General features: G+C 42.0%; 1 protein-coding gene across 2 annotated transcripts in view; it reads left to right on the top strand.

Annotated features, from left to right (window-relative positions):
* Positions 1–20,473, top strand: part of spon1a (spondin 1a) — a 208,559-nt gene that overhangs the window by 48,009 nt on the left and 140,077 nt on the right. For both annotated transcript variants that reach the window (XM_065270017.2, XM_065270016.2), the window contains exon 6: positions 6,184–6,332. In XM_065270017.2, coding sequence (XP_065126089.2) covers positions 6,184–6,332 — 149 coding nt within the window. The remainder of the gene's footprint in view (positions 1–6,183; positions 6,333–20,473) is intronic.

Raw genomic sequence — 20,473 nt, 5'->3', positions numbered from 1 at the left:
CAACATTATAACAACTGACTGACCAGTGGCGATGTTATTACGACTGACTGACTGACCAGTGGCAACATTATAACAACTGACTGACCAGTGGCAACGTTATATCAACTGACTGACCAGTGGCGATGTTATTACGACTGACTGACTGACCAGTGGCAATGTTATAATGACTGATTGACCAGTGGTGATGTTATTCTGAATGATTAACCAGTGGCAACATTTTAACAACTGACTGACTAGTGGCGACATTATAACAACTGACTGACCAGTGGCAACGTTATAACGACTGACTGACCAGTGGCAAAGTTATTACGACTGACTGATTGACCAGTGGCAACATTATTACAACTGATTATCCAGTGGCAACACTATAATGACTGATTGACCAATGGCAAGGTTATTACGCCTGATTATACAGTGGCAACACTACAATGACCAATTGACAAGTGGCAACGTTGTAATGACTGATTGACCAGTGGCAAGGTTATTATCCCTGATTATCCAGTGGCAACACTGTAATGACCAATTGAAAAGTGGCAACACTATATGACTGACTGACCAGTGGCAAAACTATAATAAATGAAGTCTATTTAACTAAGTTCAGGAGGAGCATGGTCATGTGATTCAACCAATCAGTGCGAAGAGGTGCCTATAAATAGCAGTCCCTCACCTCTGTCCCGTGACAGATTTTTTGCAGCATCCCTCCTCCACCCCATCACCTCACTCTCATCTAGTTTCATTTATCACAGTTAAAGAGATGGGAATACTTAGCCTGGGTTCAGGCTAAAATTCCGAGCTTGGAGCCCTCTCATTCCCTATCGATTACATGTTAATGCGAACTCGTGAACTGACTGACTAGTGGCAAAACTATAATAACTCACTGACCAGTGGCGACGTTATAACGAAAAAGTAACCAGTGGCGATGTTAGAATGACTGACATTTATCTTTTACATGCAGAGACATGCACATGAACAAAACTGTGAGAAAGCAGGTAAGGGTGTTTACATTTAGCTTAATGATGACCTTTCTCCTAGTAAAAGAAAACGGTTTTATGTTATGACTTTACACGTAATCATTGTATTAAGCACAGTCAGAGTAAAATTGTTCATATAATCACACTCAGTGTAAAACTTTATATTTTAACAAACATACATCTGGATGTGAAATATGCAGTATATGTTTGGGCAGTGTTTATATCTGCTCTTGTCTTTTGGTGAGGTTGGTGTGGATAACCTTGAAAGTGTCTCATTGGGAGTAAATTAAGCCTGGGGATTAAAGGCTCTGTGCACTTGAGAGTCTGCACCTTAGATCAATACTCTGATTAGAATGTACTCTGGAAGTTAGATGAACCCTGATAAAGAAAGTGTGCAGCCCTAATTTATGAGCTTAGGAAACAGTTAAAGGCATGCCGCAAAACCGACACGCTCTCACTGACAAACAGAGGATTTATGATGATAATAACTTGTTTACAAAACACACATTGCTGTGGATATGGTATATGTACTACACTGCCTTCCAACTATCTATAGTGTATCTGCATTTTAATTAAATGTATTTGTGTTTATGTTTCTTTACGCGCAAGCTTATTAATTATAACCATATAAGCAAGCATTAAAATGTGTCCTTGCAACCTCCATAGACATTAAAGCCAGTCATATTTTACATAAACTTTCATACTTGTGTAAGAGAAATCTAGGCTGAAATATTTTGTAAGTTCATTTATCAGCTCCAATAATCATCAGAACAGAGATAGCTTACCCAGCTAACCAAAATATGTTATGTAACTGAAACAAAGCTTGATGGACAAACTCACATTGTGGCAACGTGCAGTCTAACTATTTAATATGTAACTAACAACATGTTCAAGTGAATTTAGTTTATTAAGCACCTGTCCACAAGGAGAAGCATTTAGCCGTTTACCTAAAAAAATTTGTATTGAATCTGCGTTTCATCCAGGATTTTTGGAGCCTGAATCCACTATTTTTTGAAACCATGTCCCAGAGTGGATAAATCTAAAACCGACACTATTGTGTGTTCGTGTTTACAGCCAATTCTTATATTTTAGCCCTTTTCTCAGACAGGTTATGGAAAATACATGGAAAATGTGTAAGTTTGCTTATCATCCGCTAATTCTCTCTGAAAAAAAAAACACGCACTTGGATTTATTTTCTGATCAGATCATGAACTTCACCATGACGCACGCTGTTTTATGAAGCTGACGATGGATCTCAATTTTAGCCCAGATAGTGAGGAGCTTCCTGATCTCTGCTTATTACAGTTTGCTCATCCTGAATGTGTATTTAAACCCCCTCGTGTCAGAGAGCTGAACCGTAACTTGTTGCGATGACACACGCATCCTCAATAGGACACACCCCTTAAAGCATCGTTTCTTCCTTTTGTTCACACAGGACAAATTTCTTGGGATGACTCAGATGGGGAAGCACTGGCATTGTGTGGATGTGGCCTTATTTTCAGCCTTAACAATCTTTAAATACATACAATAATTTTAACCTTTTAAATGCTACCCAAGCATTACCCAAGAGTGGGTCTGTAAATTATCCTGAATAATTATTATAAACAGTTAACAGTAGATATGATACACTCTACATATTACACATAAGTTATAATGCTACTGACAATGAGTATAGTTAAAAAATTATACTAAATCATTAGAGGGGCATAATTATTAACCAAAAACCTTTACCCGTATTATATATAATGTTACTTAGTCTGATCAAGGTCAGACGGAGAAGTTGGTGTTTTTTTTTAGTTAAAGCAACACCAAATAGTTTTTTTTACCTTAAAATAACGTTTCCAAAAAAGTTTCAGTGGTTCATCCACTCAAAACAGGGTGAATGGCACTTTCACATTCGCTTTGCAGCCCTCTATCGGCCAAAACCGCACTAAAGAAGTTTCCAACCGTCGGGTAGTGGTCCTGTAGTTCGAGTGAAAACTACAAAAACTTGCTTTACGGCAGACCTTCAATCCAATCAGAGCCAGCTATGCTGCAGTATTTATGACAGTGGTAATGAACAATTACGCTTCTAACCTGTAGTGGAAGCAAAGAGCAATAAGTCTTTAGTGTTGCTTTAACCCTTGTGGGTTGTTCAAATTTACTAACCTTTTGGGTTGTACGTGTACAAAAACAGCCACTAATTAAACGGCTGTAAAAATTTATCAGATACATTTTTTTTCATAAATCTGTTAATCAACCTCAGTACTGATGAAAACTACCAAATGCTTACAAAATTTCCATGATTTTAACTCTTTAATTGCCAGTTCATAAGTGGTGTCACTTTTTTGGGGAAAAAACACACAAATTGACAGATTTTCAATTTAAAAAGTGATTGTGGACTGGATTTTTTTAACCTTTTTCACAGTCTTGGGCATGCCAAAGATTGGTAAAAACATTGGCTTTGATGCATTTTTAGTTTTTGTGCAGCATCAGTTTTTATTTTTTTCTCCCTAATTAGTTGTTTGTGGCTTTTTTAGCCCCATTGACTTCCATTATAACAACATTTTTTGATTGCAAAGCAATGACACCTTATTATCATGCATTCTTGATTGTTGGCATTTTTACTGTTGATCACCATGTGGGACCATTAACCCTTTAGTAGGCCTGTGCAGAAAACTGAGCTTGATTTCTTGGTTGATAAATTTGTTACATTTTTACAGCCAATAATTTAGTGGCTTTTTTTATACTCGAACAACCCGAAAGTGTAGTAAATTTGCCCACAGTATATCATTGAGTTTTTAAAAAAATTCAAAGCATTTTCTCAAAATATGTGTCAATATAACATTTGTCACCAAAAATCATTCCATTTGCTGAAACACAGAGAAAGTTTTGGCCAAATTAAGACATAGAAAAACAAAAATGGCCATAAATGGCCTCAACAACCCATAAGGGTAAAGTACATGTTCCAGATGCCATGGTAACGCTGCTCTCAACCTCCACCATTGTCCGATAAAACTTGTTGGTGTGTGTAAATTTTAGGGGCATCTAATTGTGAGATTGCGAATTGCAACCAACAGCTCACCCCTCAATTTCAAAAACACATATAGTAGCCGCTACAGGACAAACATGTCGTTGTCTGAGACAACATATGGATGAATTGCACTCTATAGAGCAGTTTGTCCTTTATGGCTACTGTTAAAACATGGCGGTGACTTCCATATAATAAAAACAATACAGTAAATTTTGTCATGTCTTTGAAAACACCACTGATAATATGTAAGCAATAAGGTACGAGAGGCTGTGCTGTATCTCTGCTTCGCATTGTGCCTAACAACGCCCTTCAGCCGTTACTTATTCACGATACAGCACTTGCCTGAAGTACCTTGTTGCTTTTAGAAAACGGTTACCACACAATATTAAAGTAAAAAAAATATAAGTGCAACTTTCATGAAGTTAAATTAATAAAAAAGCATTCCTTCCGCTAGAAAAAATAGTCCCTGACCATGAAAAAAAAGTGTTCCAATGTGTAATATGCACGAAAGCTCAAATAAAAACAACAAACTGATACGTGGTTGCTAAGGGTGTTGCCAAGGGCGCAGTGATAAACAGAACTGTTGGGTGAAGCGGTCATAGCAGTGTTTTATCATGAATAAAGCACACCTATTGACCAATCAGAATCAAGGACTGGAACTAACCGTAAAAGTTATGTATATTGCATTTATCTCAAGAGATCCTTCTAAAAGTTACACAATGCACATTTAAAGACAATAACATAAAGGTTAAAGAACATTAACCAGTGTGTAGCACCTTAAAAAACATGGTTATTGCTATCTGGTGAGATTCTTTGAGACTATAACCTATTATGTCATGTTTAAATGCTGTTTCACGAGTTCGCATTAACATGTAATTGATAGTGTAAGTGGCAAGCTTGTCAAGTATGCAATGCATACTCGAAATGTGCCCTCGGCATTTAACCCATCCCAGTGAGTAGTGAACACATGATAGGAAATAAGATAAAGCATTTTTGCCGTGCTGTCCTAGGGGAGGGCTCCAAGCTGTTCTGTAAAAAGGGGCAGGACGCTATTTATAGGCACCTCTTTGGGCTAATTGGTTGACCATGCTACTCCGGAACTTAGTTAAATAAACTTAGTTTAAATGTTCATTCATCTGTGTTGATGTGTGGATGTACTGGAAAAACAGTGCAATGTTTTATTAGTGCAGAGTCACAGTGACAACCTACAAATGCCTTACAGTTATCTCTGCACATTTAACTACGATAAAAAAAACCAAATGACACGTTATCTTTGAGTTTGGTTTAAAAAACGGATTAAGGGGGTTTGCAAATCCCCAAAAACATATACATATTTTTGATGCTAATAGAAAGTGGAAGGTGCTGTGATGGGCAGGAAATATTAAAATAAGCATTGGAACATCATAGCGCATCAGTAAGATTCGATACAGGTCTGATGCTTTGAGAGGATTAACTGCAGAGAGCGGATGTGGTAAGCAGTTTCCTACAGAGTCAGTGTGAACACTCTGTCATGCCTTTGGAATAGCTTAAATTGGTGAGGAGAAATTAGATTGGGGGCTTTAAAGGCCCAGACTGGGCAGATCTGGAACCTAATAATACCACAGGGTAGAGATTTTCCCACAAGGTGACTTTATTGTTGGAGCAGGACGATATAAAGTTGAAAGAGAAATATGAAATTATTTCATAACTTTTCCACATATACAGTTGAAGTGTCATTTGAGCTCACCTTTTCAGTTGCTCAGAGAGAGACAAAGCTTTTGTATAATATATCACCATAATACAGTAGAATTTCTATCTTCAATGCAGAAATAACTTGTCATTGAAGGACTAGGCTTAGGGGACAAAATAAGGACACATACTTAAGAAAAGCCCTCGGTAGAGCTATTTCAATGTTTTTAGCCTGACCCTGCGGGACAACCCCATTTCATCAAAACGATAACTGTTCCTGCTGTAATGAATAAATGTGTCTCCCCGCAATTTCTGAATGACAAAGATGAGCAGAAAGCATGTTTATTCTTTCATTGCCTGTAGTGCAATGTAATATCAGACTGAAACAGATGCCTTAGTCTGTGTTTATTCAGAAATAGTAACAATTATCCCTTACATTTCAGAGACTAAATAGTATCGTTAATATTGTTTAATAACAAAAAGTAATTTGCATTGCATTCTCAGCACTTTAACATTTTCTCCCCTTTACAGGAAGGGCCAATCACTGGTCAGCTCTTATTGGCGCATCCCATTCAAAGAACTATGTATTGTGGGAGTACGGTGGTTATGCCAGTGAAGGGGTTAAACAAGTTGCTGAACTTGGTTCACCAGTGAAGATGGAGGAAGAGATACGTCAGAAGGTAAGAACATGGATCTGTTGCTAAGTTAAAGCACAAGTTGAGCCACCATATAAGAGATTTTATATATATATATATTCATCAAACTTATCCAAAGTTAATCAAACTCATCCAGATTGAATTAGGCTGTTGCTGAGTAAATATATCTAGAGTTGAGAGGTTTTCATTAAAGCTCACAAATCATTTTTAAAGTGATGTAAAAGTGATATTCAAATGGTCTTGTTAGGCGTATTCGCTGTATATTGCGATCATGGGTCTGCCAAGTGCTCTTGGCAAGTAAAACAGTAATTTCTTCTGCATTTTAGTGTTGCACAGTATATCTGCAGAGTTTAATGGGAGCAGTGCTTAGCAGTAGGAAGCAGTAACCTCTGTCGGTTTTTTTTTTTTTTTTTTTTTTTAGAAATTATATCTTCACACAGCTTGTTCGACAAAGGCCCATGCATTCCCACATAAACTCAAATTGCATACTGCAGTTGCATGCATACAGTATAATGGTTTAAACATTATTCACTCGAATGAAAGCTGGGTGGGCATTATCCCCCTTGTCCTTGAGGAACTTTGATAAGAGTAATCATAGAAATTAGAAGCTATGTCCGTGGCAGCACAATGACAAAATAGACCTGCAATGGATCAGGTTGATCATTACATTAGCTCTCTCCTGGAGCATCGTATTGCATGCTGCTGGCGATGTATTGTGAGCGGCATCAAGAAAAGGCCTATGCAATAATATCTATTCTGTAAGTTTAGCGAAGCATGCATGTGCTATTACAGATCTGCGAAAGGCATTGATGTTTGCTTCTCGGTACACATAATACAATTCCTTAGTGAAAGACAAGCTAGAAATTGATACAGAAAGGATACAATATAACAGGATGAGGGTGATGATTAAACTTAGTTCTGTTTGAATGATCATGTATCTATCAGTCTCTATTGTCATCTTTTGTAGTGAATATTGATTGTATAAAAGTGCACCCGACACTTCTCTCTCTGTGTGCGACTTTTCTCTTTAGCCCCTTCAGATCTGATTCTTTTTTTAACCATAAAACATATAGGTGTAAAGTGTCTTTTGGTAGTTTCCACCCTGCGCAATTATCATTTTCACGTTTAGCGCCACGTTGTTTAAATAGCAAATGCATCTGCGCCCCCTTTTGCGCCCATGGGCGTTCTGGTCTGAAAACGAGGTGTGTTCATGCGCATTGTTTGCGCGTTGCTATTTTGAGGCAACTAAATATGCGCAATATGTTTTTTGTTATTTAAAGAGCGCATCAGTAATATGCGCCTATAAACGGGACGACAACGTGGGTTTGCTTATCACATACATGAATGCGCAGCGGCACAAAAACGCTTTAAATATGAAAGATTAAAGGATTGAATGAAGATTATTATTATTGAGTCTCTTGGACATAAATGAGGACTAATTATGAGACGTTACAAGACGTAAAGAGCTGGTTCACCTGCAAGGGCCGGGTATACTTTTTTTCCGCGTCCGCGTCCGGCTCGTGCGCGCACGCGTCCGCGCAGCTTTTCGAGTATACTCCCTGTGGCTACACGCGGATGGCCGCGTTCGACACTATACGCAATACAAATGATTTCTTATTCAAATTATTAGTCTAACAGGCTGTCAGGGCAGCACTGATTTGGAGACATTTACAGTACATTATAACATTACATTATAACATTAGGATAGGTGAAGAAAAGTAACTGATCCACCATTGCAAACACAGTTTAGAACAAACAAGAAGACAACAAAGAACAGGAATCAAACAAACATGCTCCACAGCTTTCTGTTCTTGGAAGAAGTAAAAGTTAAAGAAGAAAAACGATAGTGTGTGCGCAAATGCTGTCTATTTCCTTTGTATAATTGTTTATAGTGGAGTGTCCTGTCTAAATATTTTCACGCGCATGCGCTGTTGTACGCGGACTGTACGCGCACCGTCCGCGCGGTCTCAAATTTTGGGCTGCACGCGGACGGTCCGCGCGGCCGTCCGCGCACCCTCCTGATGACGACAATGACGTCATGCGGACGGCGCGCATACGCGGACGTCCCGAGGATACTTTCGGCTGCAGCCTGGTAAATAAATAAATGCTTTGCTTTAAATAAATGCATCTATTTTTAAATGTTTTTAAATGCTATCTTACGGATTTATTGTATATGATGACTCTGTACCTGTGGATATGATGAGATGAGAAACATTTTAAGTAATGCTTTGTAAAAAATCCCTTATGGCGCTGTTCTAGTGCCGAAACGCTTCGGCTCTCCGCACGTTTGTAAATTCTTTATCTCTTGTTTGTATTTTTAGAGTACAAACCTTTTCTTGCATATTTACAAATTATTTTATGAAATTACAATGATTATGTAGGATATCAATACATTTACAGCAATTCAAAGCCTGCTATTTGTACTTCTATGACTGAAAGAAAAAGGCTTTTAAAGGTTTTAATAAAAAAAAAAAAATCAATAAAAATGAAAACAACACATTTATAACATTATTCTTAAACTGGTGGTCTTCTTCCTCCACTTAGTTTTTCAGTTTACAAGGTCGATCATCTAAATAGGGATTACGCACAGCGCCAGCGCATCTGGCTTTTAAAGGGGATGAGAGATAAGACTCTCATTGTTTTATTGCACTTTACGCCCAAAACACACCAATTACTCATTAGGAAAATATGTACAACCCTTTTCGACCGTGCGCTCAGCGCACAAACAATTTTTCCCGTCGTTAAATTAGCAAAAGGGGCATCGGACATGCCCATTTAGACCGTGTGCCATGCGCTTTAGACAGTGCGCTTAGATCTTTAAAATAGGACCCATGATGTCCATTCCAGTGGATGCAGGGTCTGAAGGGGTTAAAAAATGTGTGAGAGATAGAGTAGCTAAACCCTGTAGAAAATAAAAACATGTTTGAAATAAATAAATAAAATGTCACGACAGGATTTTAAATAACACACTCTTAGTAAATGATTGGATGACTTGAATACTTAAATGAAAAAGATCATGATCATTAGTAATAAATCATTATTCGTTATGATGTAACCATCTTAGTTAATGTCTTAATTAATTAGTTGTTCTTCTGTGAAGTCATAAATGGATGAACTCGTGTTTCCTCTTGATAATTCATGAGTTATTAATGCGCAAGTAATGTTTAGTCCATGCATGAATTCATGATAATTGATGTACCTTTACCGTAAAGTGTTACCACAATTCCCATAGTTCAAATAAAAGATTAAAAACAATCATAGGTTTAAACATCTGAGGCCACTATTAAAACCTGTTTAACATGCAGGCCAAACATTTGGGCACAAGAGGCTAATAACAAAAGATAATGTCATTCATTCAGTACCCAAGTCCTTAAATGCACGGCTGTGAATTCACATTAACCTTTAAGTAGACTTTAGTTTTAAGCCCCTATAAGAAAACTTTGAAAGCACAAGGGTTGGTGAAGCAAACTCAGACAGATCTTTCGGTTCAGACATGGTGTCATGTGATGAAGTGCTAAGCTATTGCTCTGATAATGGCAGTGCATAAATCGAGGATCAATATGTGCTGTTACCACCTCGATCGAAACAAAGCAGTTGGTTGGAGCCCAGAGTTAGTGAGATGAATGTGGAGAGGTGTCTGGTACAGTGAGCCAGCGGGTGGGAAATCTCACAATGTGACATCTTTCTCTCGAGCAGAATAGACGCACCATCTGTCTGTGATGTCTAATTCTGCTGTTTATTTCCTTCAGTCACTGCTGTTTGTCATGAATCTTTGAGATGACCATTTGTTATAGATGACTGTATATTGAACTGAATCCTAACCTCTTCACAGGGCAAGTGTTATTACTGTGTTATAACATTATAATAGCTCATCTCTTATGGTGGCATCAAGCTGTGTGTTAGGAATGTGAATACAATCTTGCATAAATCTCTCTGTGTGTATGTAAGTTATGCAAGACTTCGATTTCTTTATTTTGAGTATCTCAGAATGTATCAGCAGCTCACTTTTCTATCTGTGTTTGTGTGTGTCCATCTTCCTGTCGGGCTTCATATTATTGTTGATAAAGAAGTGTGGTGTGCTGATACATAAGCATTCCTTCTTCTCAATTTCCTGCACTGACGCTCATCTTAATGCGTCTTCTCCTCTAGAGGCTCATGTTAGTTGTCACGGCACGCTGAAATGTTTCTCATAAATTTTCGGGTCATCCTTTGTGCGGGAGTAAATGGAAAATAAAATCTTCACATTTCGATGGATCCATCTCATTGGGCTCAGATAAAACTAATGTTTTTCTCCAAACCTTTTATGCTTATATTATTTCTGAAGAGTCTCGGCTTTTGCGACTGTGATTGCTTGTGTTCTCACCCATGTAATTCTCTTCTAAAGCGCCACATGGCCATATGTTAGTGCTGCATGTTTGCATATGTGCTGTGGCCTCTCGCTTTGCGAAGTGCTCTTTTATAACATGGACTCTTGTTTTGTGCTTGAAAGCACTGTATGATGCAGATGATGATTGTCAACCATAATCAGTTTTTTAGATTGTATCTATGCAAGTTTATCAGTGGCGATCTGTGCATTTCATACATAGGTGTTCAGTGGTGTCCTATCTCTACCCAGTCTCACAAAGTTTCGTGATGTAGTCACGTATTTTTTTTATTCTTTTTTCGTGATATTATCACGAATTTCCACGTTTTTTTTGTGATCGTATAACGAATTCGTGTTTTCATGTGATTATCACGTATTGGTTACTCAACTGCTTTTTCCTATTTGAACCATTGTCGCTTCGGTTTAGGGTTTGATTTGGTGCTTGCATTAGAACAGTGGTTCTCAAACTTTTTCCACGTGCGGCCCCCCTTGTGTATTCCTTCGCGGCGCCCCCAAAGAAAATTGATGACAAAAACTGTTCTAAAATGTAACATTTTAATTAAACAAAACATATTAAGTCATACAAAGTAGTGCTGTTGGTTAGTAGCCTTATTTTTATAGGTTTAATTACACAGAATTCATGATAAATGAATGTATTTTATAAAATGTCATAAAACTGGGGCCCCCCTGGCACCATCTCGCTGCCCCCTTGAGGCCATGGACCCCAGTTTGAGAACCACTGCATTAGAATGTCACTTTATACATTGGTTTATACTATTTTTTCTGATTTATTTTTTTTATATGTCGCCTGGCATTGGGGTTAGAGTTGGGTTTGGGTAGGAATGTAATTTTAGGTAAATCTAACCCTAAACCGAAGCGACAATAGTAAGAAAATAGGACAAAACAGTTGAGTAACCAATACGTGAAAATCACACGAAAACAGGAATTTGTTATACGATCACGGAAAAAACGCGAAAATTTGTGATAATATCACGAAAAAAGAATAAAAAAAATGCGTGACTATATAACGAAATTTCGTGAGACTGGGCTGCCTATCTGAATGAATACATCTAGCAATACCATCATGACGACATCACGGTAATAAAAACACATTAACAGTTTAATTGCAAAGTTAAATAGAAATGACTGTATTTTACACCTCAAGGAATAACATTCAAATTTTACTTTATTAAACAAGACTGCAAAATGAGACTCAGCAAATATTATACAGAAACTTATTTGAAAGGTATTTGAAATTAAGTCAAGCTCTTTTTTTTTGCTAAAGAAATCACATAAATGATTCTTAAACAAGCTTACAAAGTGCTTTGAAGTATCAAAAGTATAACAAATTACTTTGTTGACAGTCTATTATTCAAAGATAATGCAAATTTTTTTTAAAGGTTTACTATTAAAAAGATATATTAACATAATTTACATTTTACAAATATTGTTTGCTTACTAAATAAAATGCATTAAACTTATCAAAATAGCCTGTGGATTATCTGTAAACAAAATCCATCTTCCTTTCTTTCCTCAAGAAGAGTTCAATCGCTCTGTTGTACAACATGAAGTCTTTTTCTATCACTGTGGAGGCTAATGGTGAAAGTCAAAACTGTCCAGTAATATTTCTGGCATAAAAGTTTTAATTTGTTGTATGGCTGATAATGTCTGTTCGACCGAAGCAGTAGATACAGGAATAATCACCGTCAAACAGTCAACGCGTACAGCTGTCACATGCTTTCATCGAGATTTTTATGCTGAAGGAAATCAAGGATTTCAATGGGATATTTTACTTCAAAATCAGTCATGTCATACATCACAGTCAGTTTTGTTTATAGCTGGGACAAATAATATAATTTTCCGTGACTCCGTTAAGCTAGAGAAAGTTTGCGGGAACTTAATCTGGTATGTTTAAAACTGCTGCCGTCAAATTTAATCGAATAATGCAAAAACGCTGACATGATTGTAGGCTAGCGAGGTGGCACTGGCAACGCCAAATCGAAATCTGATTGGTTAATGCAATGATTTCATTGCCATTGATCTTAAGCTGAAGATGCCAACACTAAAAATCTTGCAGGCCTAGGCAGATTTCTTTGACCCTTGCAACATATGATGTCAGCCGCTGGCTGAAATATGATTGGATAAATGCTCTATAATAAATATACACTACTGGAAGCAGTGCAACCCAGAGAAAAGTTATGAAATATATAAGATAATGGACTATAATGGGATTTTTAATACACATTAATGGAAACTTATACTGTATTAAAATATAAATCAGTGATTCAGAGAAGGCTTTGCTGGTCCTCACGGCCCACCACTGCAGTTTATATATGCAATACTGTGAAAGGCTTATGCTGCCTGCACACCGCCAGCGACTATAGCAACAATGGAGCAACGAAATCTCATATTTGAAACTTGTGGACTTCCGGCCACACAAGTGACAGGGTCCGTTGACGACAGGAAGTGGGCATGTGAAAAGTTGATGAGCAACTTTTAGGAGCAACTACTAATGAGAGTAAAGCAGTGGAGTTCACTTCATCCATCTTTCATCCGTTACAGCTGTGAATGCTTACTCATTTGTTTATAGTCGGTTTCATCGGAATCACACATGTTGTGGCAGGAACTTAATTTCCGGACTCCGTTTGTTTTATGGCCTGACTAGTGGCTAAACTGAACTCCGGAATAAATATCTTGTTGAAAATAACAAATGTATTGTTACCAAGAGGAATGGAGACAACGATCATGGATAACCGCTATGTAAAGAGTGGCTTGTGATTGTAAACATTATATAGTACACATATAACACAGTAACTTAGCTCAGTGTAGTTTTGATAGGCTTTAGCTATGATTTAAGTAAGGAATAATTGACGACGGGCCATTGAATTATAAGAAAATAATGCACACCAAAGGTGCAATGCGCGGAGTGCCGTTACACCGCGGGGTGTGCATTATTTTCAAATAATTCAATGGATCGGAGTCAATTATTCCTCTTATACCACGGTTACCACAAACATTGCTCTGGTGCCTATTTTTAAGACATTTGACAAGTTAGGTGTGCGGTTATCATAAATGAATGCCTACCCACGGAACATTTCTCAGCCAATCAGAATATAGCATTCAACAGACCCGTGGTATAAACTAAGGTAATCTACTTGTTATTTATTTTGCTTGTTATCAGAAATAAACTACTGTACAATGACTCTATTGTTAGTTATTCTTTGTGGAAGTTTACCGGAGGTGATGTCTCTTCCACGAAAGCCTTTGTTTATGTTGTTACTGCTGAAAGCATATATTGTGAGGATTTGGGAAACAGATGAACCCAAGAGCAGACGATGTCGGGGAAAAACAGAAAACACTTTATTCTTACAAACAAAAACCCACGAGGGGGTGCACAACATGAAACATTCAACTGACAGATAACACTAAGACTTTGTCTAGATAGCTTGACTAGATAGCTAAACTGGAACGAACACGAGAACACGACACAACACAATGATCCTGCACAGAACTAAAGAAACACTGACATTAAATAGAAAAAAGCAAACAAGATAACGAGCGGGAACAGGTGATGGGAGAAAACCAATGATTACTAATAAGCAGGAGAACGAGGGGGCGGGGTCACAAAGACAAGACACCGGAGGCACATGCCAAACACAAAAACAAGGCATGAACCTCCACACAAGGCCAGGGACTGCCAGAACTCTGCCACCATGACAAAATACAAATTTAACAAGACTTCAAGGCAGAGTCCTGACATATTTAGTTTTTATTAGGACAACCAGAATTAACGTTTTTGTTTTAGCAAAGTTTTAAAAGGGACATATCATGAAAATCTTTTTCATGTTTAAGTGCTACAATTGGGTCCCCAGTGCTTCTATCAACCTAGTAAATGTGAAAAGGATAAACCCAGTAACTTATTTTTGAAAAAAACATTCTTTGTATGCCTGTGAAAAAATAGGGAATTGAAATTTAGCTCCCCTTGTGATGTCAGAAGGGGATAATACCATCCTTAATCTGCACTATCCAACCACGGCACTGGCATTTAGTGCAGAGATCAGCTCATTTGCATTTTAAAGGACACACCCAAAAACAGCACATTTTTCTCACACCTACAAAGTGGCAATTTTAACATGCTATAATACATTATCTATAAGGTATTTTGAGCTAAAACTACACATATGTACTCCAGAGATTTATTTGACATCTTAGAAAAGTCTTGTGAAATGTCCTCTTTAATCACTGTCCATATTTATTTTTCTCACTTTATTAAAGTACAAACAAAACACAGAAAATTATGCACAAATTACTGAAAAAACTACCAAAAAAAACCCCAAACATGTTCCTCCTATTGCTAAAGTATTTAGGGAGATCACACTAAATACTTGACACTTTTAGAAACCAGTGACACAAGTCGGCAGCACAAGTTTCGAGAAAATGAGAAACAAAGTTTTTTTTTAAATTTGTGATTTTCGTTTTATTGCAGAATCTGTTAGTTGAGATCACAAAGAAGCCTCTCCATGTTTGAGATAGCAGTTTATATATATTTAAAAGCGTACATTTTGCGGTTGAAATAGGCTTGTTTTTCCGGAGATTCTAGCGTGCATCATTGTCTGTGTGTATATTTACATACTGTATAAGTGGCTTGTTTTTTCGCCTCCGCCCCCAAAGGGAACAGTGTGACTACTGAATAAGGATAGTTCCCTTTCAATACGGTTCACTTCGCATTGCGTCAGTTTGCTGACGCTATGGGGGAAACTCCTGTTTACTCCGTGATTGAAGCCTATTGGTTAACGTCTGTAGAAAATACAGACCAATGACGTTTGAGCCCGCGCGGGGGCGTGGCACACGTCCCTATATAAGCCGGTGAAATACGTCAAGAGCTCTTTACTTTTCTCCTTCAGCGCGAACCTTCTCGCTGCTCCGAAGAAGAAGCCCTTACTCGCCGTCGATCCAAGCACTGCAGCGGACTACAACACACCAGCGTGTTCCCCTGCCGCTTTCCGGTGAGCCTAAAAGAGAGTTATCTAAAAGAGCAGAAGCGTGTTGAGATAATGTCGCTTCGGCATTGCGGCTCCTGCCGAGCCCCTTTGCCTGTGGAGGATTTCCACAAGGAGTGCTTCATCTGTCTGGGTCCTGCCCACGCCGAGGCCGTACTCGCCGAGGCGGGCTGCGCCCACTGCGAGCTCCTTCCTATCGCGGTGCTGCGCTCCCGCCTCGAGATCTTTAAACGGAAGGCTTCCCGTGCTCTCCCGCCTAAACAGCAGCGGAGCCGTGAAGCTGGAAGACGCCCTGAGACCGAGTCCACGCCGGCTCATCCCCCGCGTGCTCTGTCTCCCCGCCGTCACCCTGTCACCTTCGCCCATGAGGACCTACGCCCCTTGCCGAGTGCTAGCGGCATGGTTTCCTTTGGGTCCGGTGACAACTTGGAAGTGATGTCATCCTCTGAGGAGTTAGAGGATTGGGCGGCTTCGGATGACGACGCCCACGCATCCGCCGCTGATGAACCTACCGAGTCGCGTCCTCACGACTCTGAGCTCATCCGCATCTTGACGCAAGCTACGGCGGAGCTCAACATCAAGTGGTCGCCGCCGTCAGAGCCTCAACTCAGCCGGTTGGACGAGTGGTTTCTGCAGCCCGGGCGCCGTCAATCGTCCCGCCAACGGCAGGCGCCGTTTTTCCCTGAGGTTCACCAGGAGCTCACCAAATCTTGGCGTGCTCCCCACTCCACCCGAGCTCAGAGCGCCGTCTCCCACGTCCTCTCCGTAGTGGACGGCGCCGACGAACACGGCTACTCCAAGATGCCGCCGCTCGAGGAAACTGTCGCCGCCCATCTCTGCCCGTCTTCAGCCGGCGGATGGAGGGCGAAGTTGAACCATCCGTCAAAGCCCTGTCGCCTGACATCGACCCTGGCGTCGAAATCTTACGCCGCCGACGGCCACGCTGCATCCGCTCTCCATACGATGGCGGTGCTGCAGGTATACCAGGCAAAACTCCTCCGTGACATGGACGAGACAGGTCCGGACCCGTCGACCTTTCAGAACCTGCGCAGCGCGACTGATCTGGCCCTTCGCGCCACTAAAGTCGCCACTCAGGCTGTAGGAAGAGCCATGGCCAGCCTGGTTGTTCTGGAGAGACATCTGTGGCTGAACTTGACGGAGATAAAGAACACGGATCGGGTTGCCCTTCTTGACTCGCCCGTGTCACCGTCGGGGCTCTTCGGCTCCGCTGTGGAGGGGTTCACCCAGCGCTTCACTGAGGCACAGAAATCGTCGCAGGCTATGCGGCATTTTCTACCAAAACGATCTGCCTCAGCGTCTGAGACCGGCCGCCCAAAACCGCCGCCAGCTCAACGCCCTAAGCCAGCACCAGCTCAGCCCCAGCAGAGAGCTGAACCGGAGGTCAAGCGCCAGCGCCCTGCACGACCGGCTGGCCCGCCTCGACGCCGCGGTCCCCGTCCTCGGATTACGCTGGACCCGACGCCGGCGCCGCCTCCCTGAAGAGAGTCTGAGGAGGAAAAGAGGCTCTGGTCCCGCTTCGGCCGGCCCGCCCTCGAAAGTTCTGCGTGTTTCAGTCCCCTCGGGCGCTGGACACACCCTCGCTGTAACAGCGAAACACAAATTTTTACTTTTTCACAAAAAGAGCAAATTTCCTCCTCTGTACACACAAACACACACACACGGCTTAACGTCCATAAGCATATCGACGCTCGCCGTCAAATTTCACGTTTGGCAATCCACCCCCGGTATGCCGGGCTGGATTCTAAACGTAATCCAACATGGTTATTCACTTCAATTCGCCCGGAGACCACCCCGGTTTCGCGGCGTTCTCTACACCACTGTCCCAGACGATCGTGTGCAGATCCTCAGGGAAGAGGTGCGTTCTTTATTACTAAAAGACGCGATAGAGACGGTCCCGGCGGATCAAAGCGAATCAGGCTTTTACAGTCGTTATTTTCTCGTTCCAAAGAAAGACGGCGGCCTCAGACCGATATTGGATCTACGCGTTTTGAATCGCGCTCTTGCCAAACGGCCGTTCAAAATGCTTACAGCCAGACGAATCATGGCGTTAATTCGACCGGGCGATTGGTTCATATCAGTGGATCTGAAAGACGCTTACTTTCACATTCCGATAGCGCCACGTCACAGGCCGTTCCTAAGATTCGCGTTCGACGGGACAGCATACCAGTACAAAGTTCTGCCCTTCGGATTATCTCTGGCACCACGCACATTTACCAAATGTGCGGATGCGGCTCTCGCCCCTCTCAGACAGAGCGGCATCCGCATATTGAATTACCTCGACGATTGGCTTATTCTAGCACAGTCAGAGAGGGAAATTACTGCGCACAAGACCGTTGTACTCCAGCATTTGGAGAATTTGGGGTTCAAAATCAACCTCCAGAAGAGTTTGCTCACCCCCACGCAGCGAATCGCGTTCTTAGGCACGACGCTCGACTCATTAAAGATGCGGGCATGGCTTACACAGGAACGCGCGCTCACGGTCAGACGCGAGGCGGCATCGTTCAAAGCGGGTTCACATCTCCCTCTCAAACGATTCCAAAAAATGCTGGGTCTGATGGCAGCAGCATCCCCACTAATACCGTTGGGAATGCTGTTCATGAGGCCGCTTCAGTTTTGGTTGAAAGCGAAAGTCCCGCCCCGTGCTTGGTTGTCGGGCCGCTTATTAATCAAAATCACGTACAGCTGCGTGAAAGCGCTTTCGATATGGACATCCCCTCACCTTTTCCTCTCGGGCACGGAGCTCGGCTCCGTGAGCAGGAGGAAAGTGGTGACTACGGATGCGTCTGCGACGGGTTGGGGCGCTCACTGCGACGGCGAGCTCGCCTTCGGTGCGTGGAACAACCAGTTGTCTCAGCTACATATCAACCACCTCGAGATGTGGGCGGTTATCTTGGCGCTACGACACTTTCGACCGAAACTCCAACATCAACACGTTCTAGTGCGGTCGGACAGTATGACGGTGGTTTCGTTCATAAACCACCAAGGAGGGCTGAGATCTCGCTCCCTATCCAGGCTGGCGAAACGGCTTTTATTATGGGCTCATGCGAACGTACGTTCGTTAAAAGCGACTCACGTACCGGGTGTAGCCAATACGGGTGCAGACATTCTCTCGCGCAACGGTCCGCCGCCGGGAGAATGGAGACTGCATCCTCAGACGGTCGAGAGAATATGGACCGTCTTCGGCCGGGCGGAGATCGATCTGTTTGCATCAGACGAGAACGCGCATTGCCCGATCTTCTTCTCGAGACATCACGATGCCCTGTCGCAAACATGGCCGGCGTGTCTTCTGTATGCTTTTCCTCCGGTGGCTCTGTTACCACAGGTCCTTCAGAGGATAAGAGAGACGAAATGCGCGATAATTCTGGTCGCCCCGTTTTGGCACAATCAACCATGGCTCCCCGACCTATGGCAGCTGAAAACATCAGCACCATGGCCAGTACCGCTGAGGAAAGACCTCCTATCTCAGGCGAGAGGGACGATATGGCATCCACAGCCGGAGCTATGGAATCTACACGTTTGGTCTCTGAACGGCAACCATCACGCCTTTCAGGACGAGTGTTAAATACTCTAACTGAAGCTAGGGCCCCATCTACCAGGCGCCTTTACGCTCAAAAGTGGTCTATTTTTTCTGACTGGTGCACGACGAAAGACTTAAACCCAAACACCTGTGAAGTGGAGCATATTCTCTCCTTTCTGCAGGAAATGCTGGACAGCGGTCGCGCGCCCTCGACGCTTAAAGTGTATGTGGCGGCGATAACGGCGAATCACGCCCTTATCGCCGGTCGCACCGTGGGAAAACATGATCTCATCATTAAATTCCTCAGAGGCGCTCGCAGACTAAACCCACCGCGACCTAACACGGTCCCGTCTTGGGATCTGTCCACGGTCCTGAAAGCGCTGCGCGGTCCCCCTTTCGAGCCCCTCGAACAGGCTGACCTGCGCGCTCTCTTGTTTAAAACCGCTCTCCTCCTGGCGTTGGCATCGGTTAAACGAGTGGGCGATTTACACGCGTTTTCAATTGACCCGTCGTGTCTGGAATTCGGTCCTAACGATAGCAAAGTGATCCTTAGACCGAGAGCGGGATACATTCCTAAAGTTTTGACCACGCCATTTAGAGTTCAGGTGGTTTCACTTCTCGCCCTTCCGACGGCGGACGGCGAACAAACCCCGAACACGCTCTGCCCCGTCAGAGCGTTAAGAATATACACGGACCGTTCTGCCTCATACCGCAAGTCAGATCAGCTGTTCGTAAGCTTCGCGCAACATTCCTTAGGTATGCCGCTCACTAAACAGAGGCTATCTAAATGGATCGTCGAAGCCATTGCTTTGGCTTACGCCTCCCTGAATGAACATTGTCCAGTTGGTTTAAAAGCTCACTCCACGAGGGGTATGGCTTCATCTTCGGCTTGGTCTACGGGGATTTCTATCGTTGACATTTGTAACGCGGCCGGCTGGTCCTCGCCGTCTACGTTTGTCAGATTTTATAGCCTGGATGTCCCTCCCTTACAAGCACAGGTCTTATCGGCTTAATGATTCACGCGACTGCGTTTCTGTATGCCTTCACAGTGCGTTGCTAGCTCACCGTCATGGCTACCTATTAATAATTCATGCACTGCTCGCGGCGCGCTCAGGGAACCCGCCGTCTCGTGCTCTATTGTATATGCATCATGGTGCGTTTAGAAACTTCACTGTATGCGTATTACTGTCTCATATATGGTGCTTACACTTGCGCTCGCTAGAGCTATGTATATGCTGGGTTAGGGCCACATGCAGTGTCTCTC

Source organism: Paramisgurnus dabryanus, chromosome 9 (genome assembly GCF_030506205.2).
Source record: "Paramisgurnus dabryanus chromosome 9, PD_genome_1.1, whole genome shotgun sequence".
NCBI classification, from domain to species: Eukaryota; Metazoa; Chordata; class Actinopteri; order Cypriniformes; family Cobitidae; genus Paramisgurnus; species Paramisgurnus dabryanus.
This window is presented reverse-complemented; position numbering and strand designations above follow the sequence as displayed.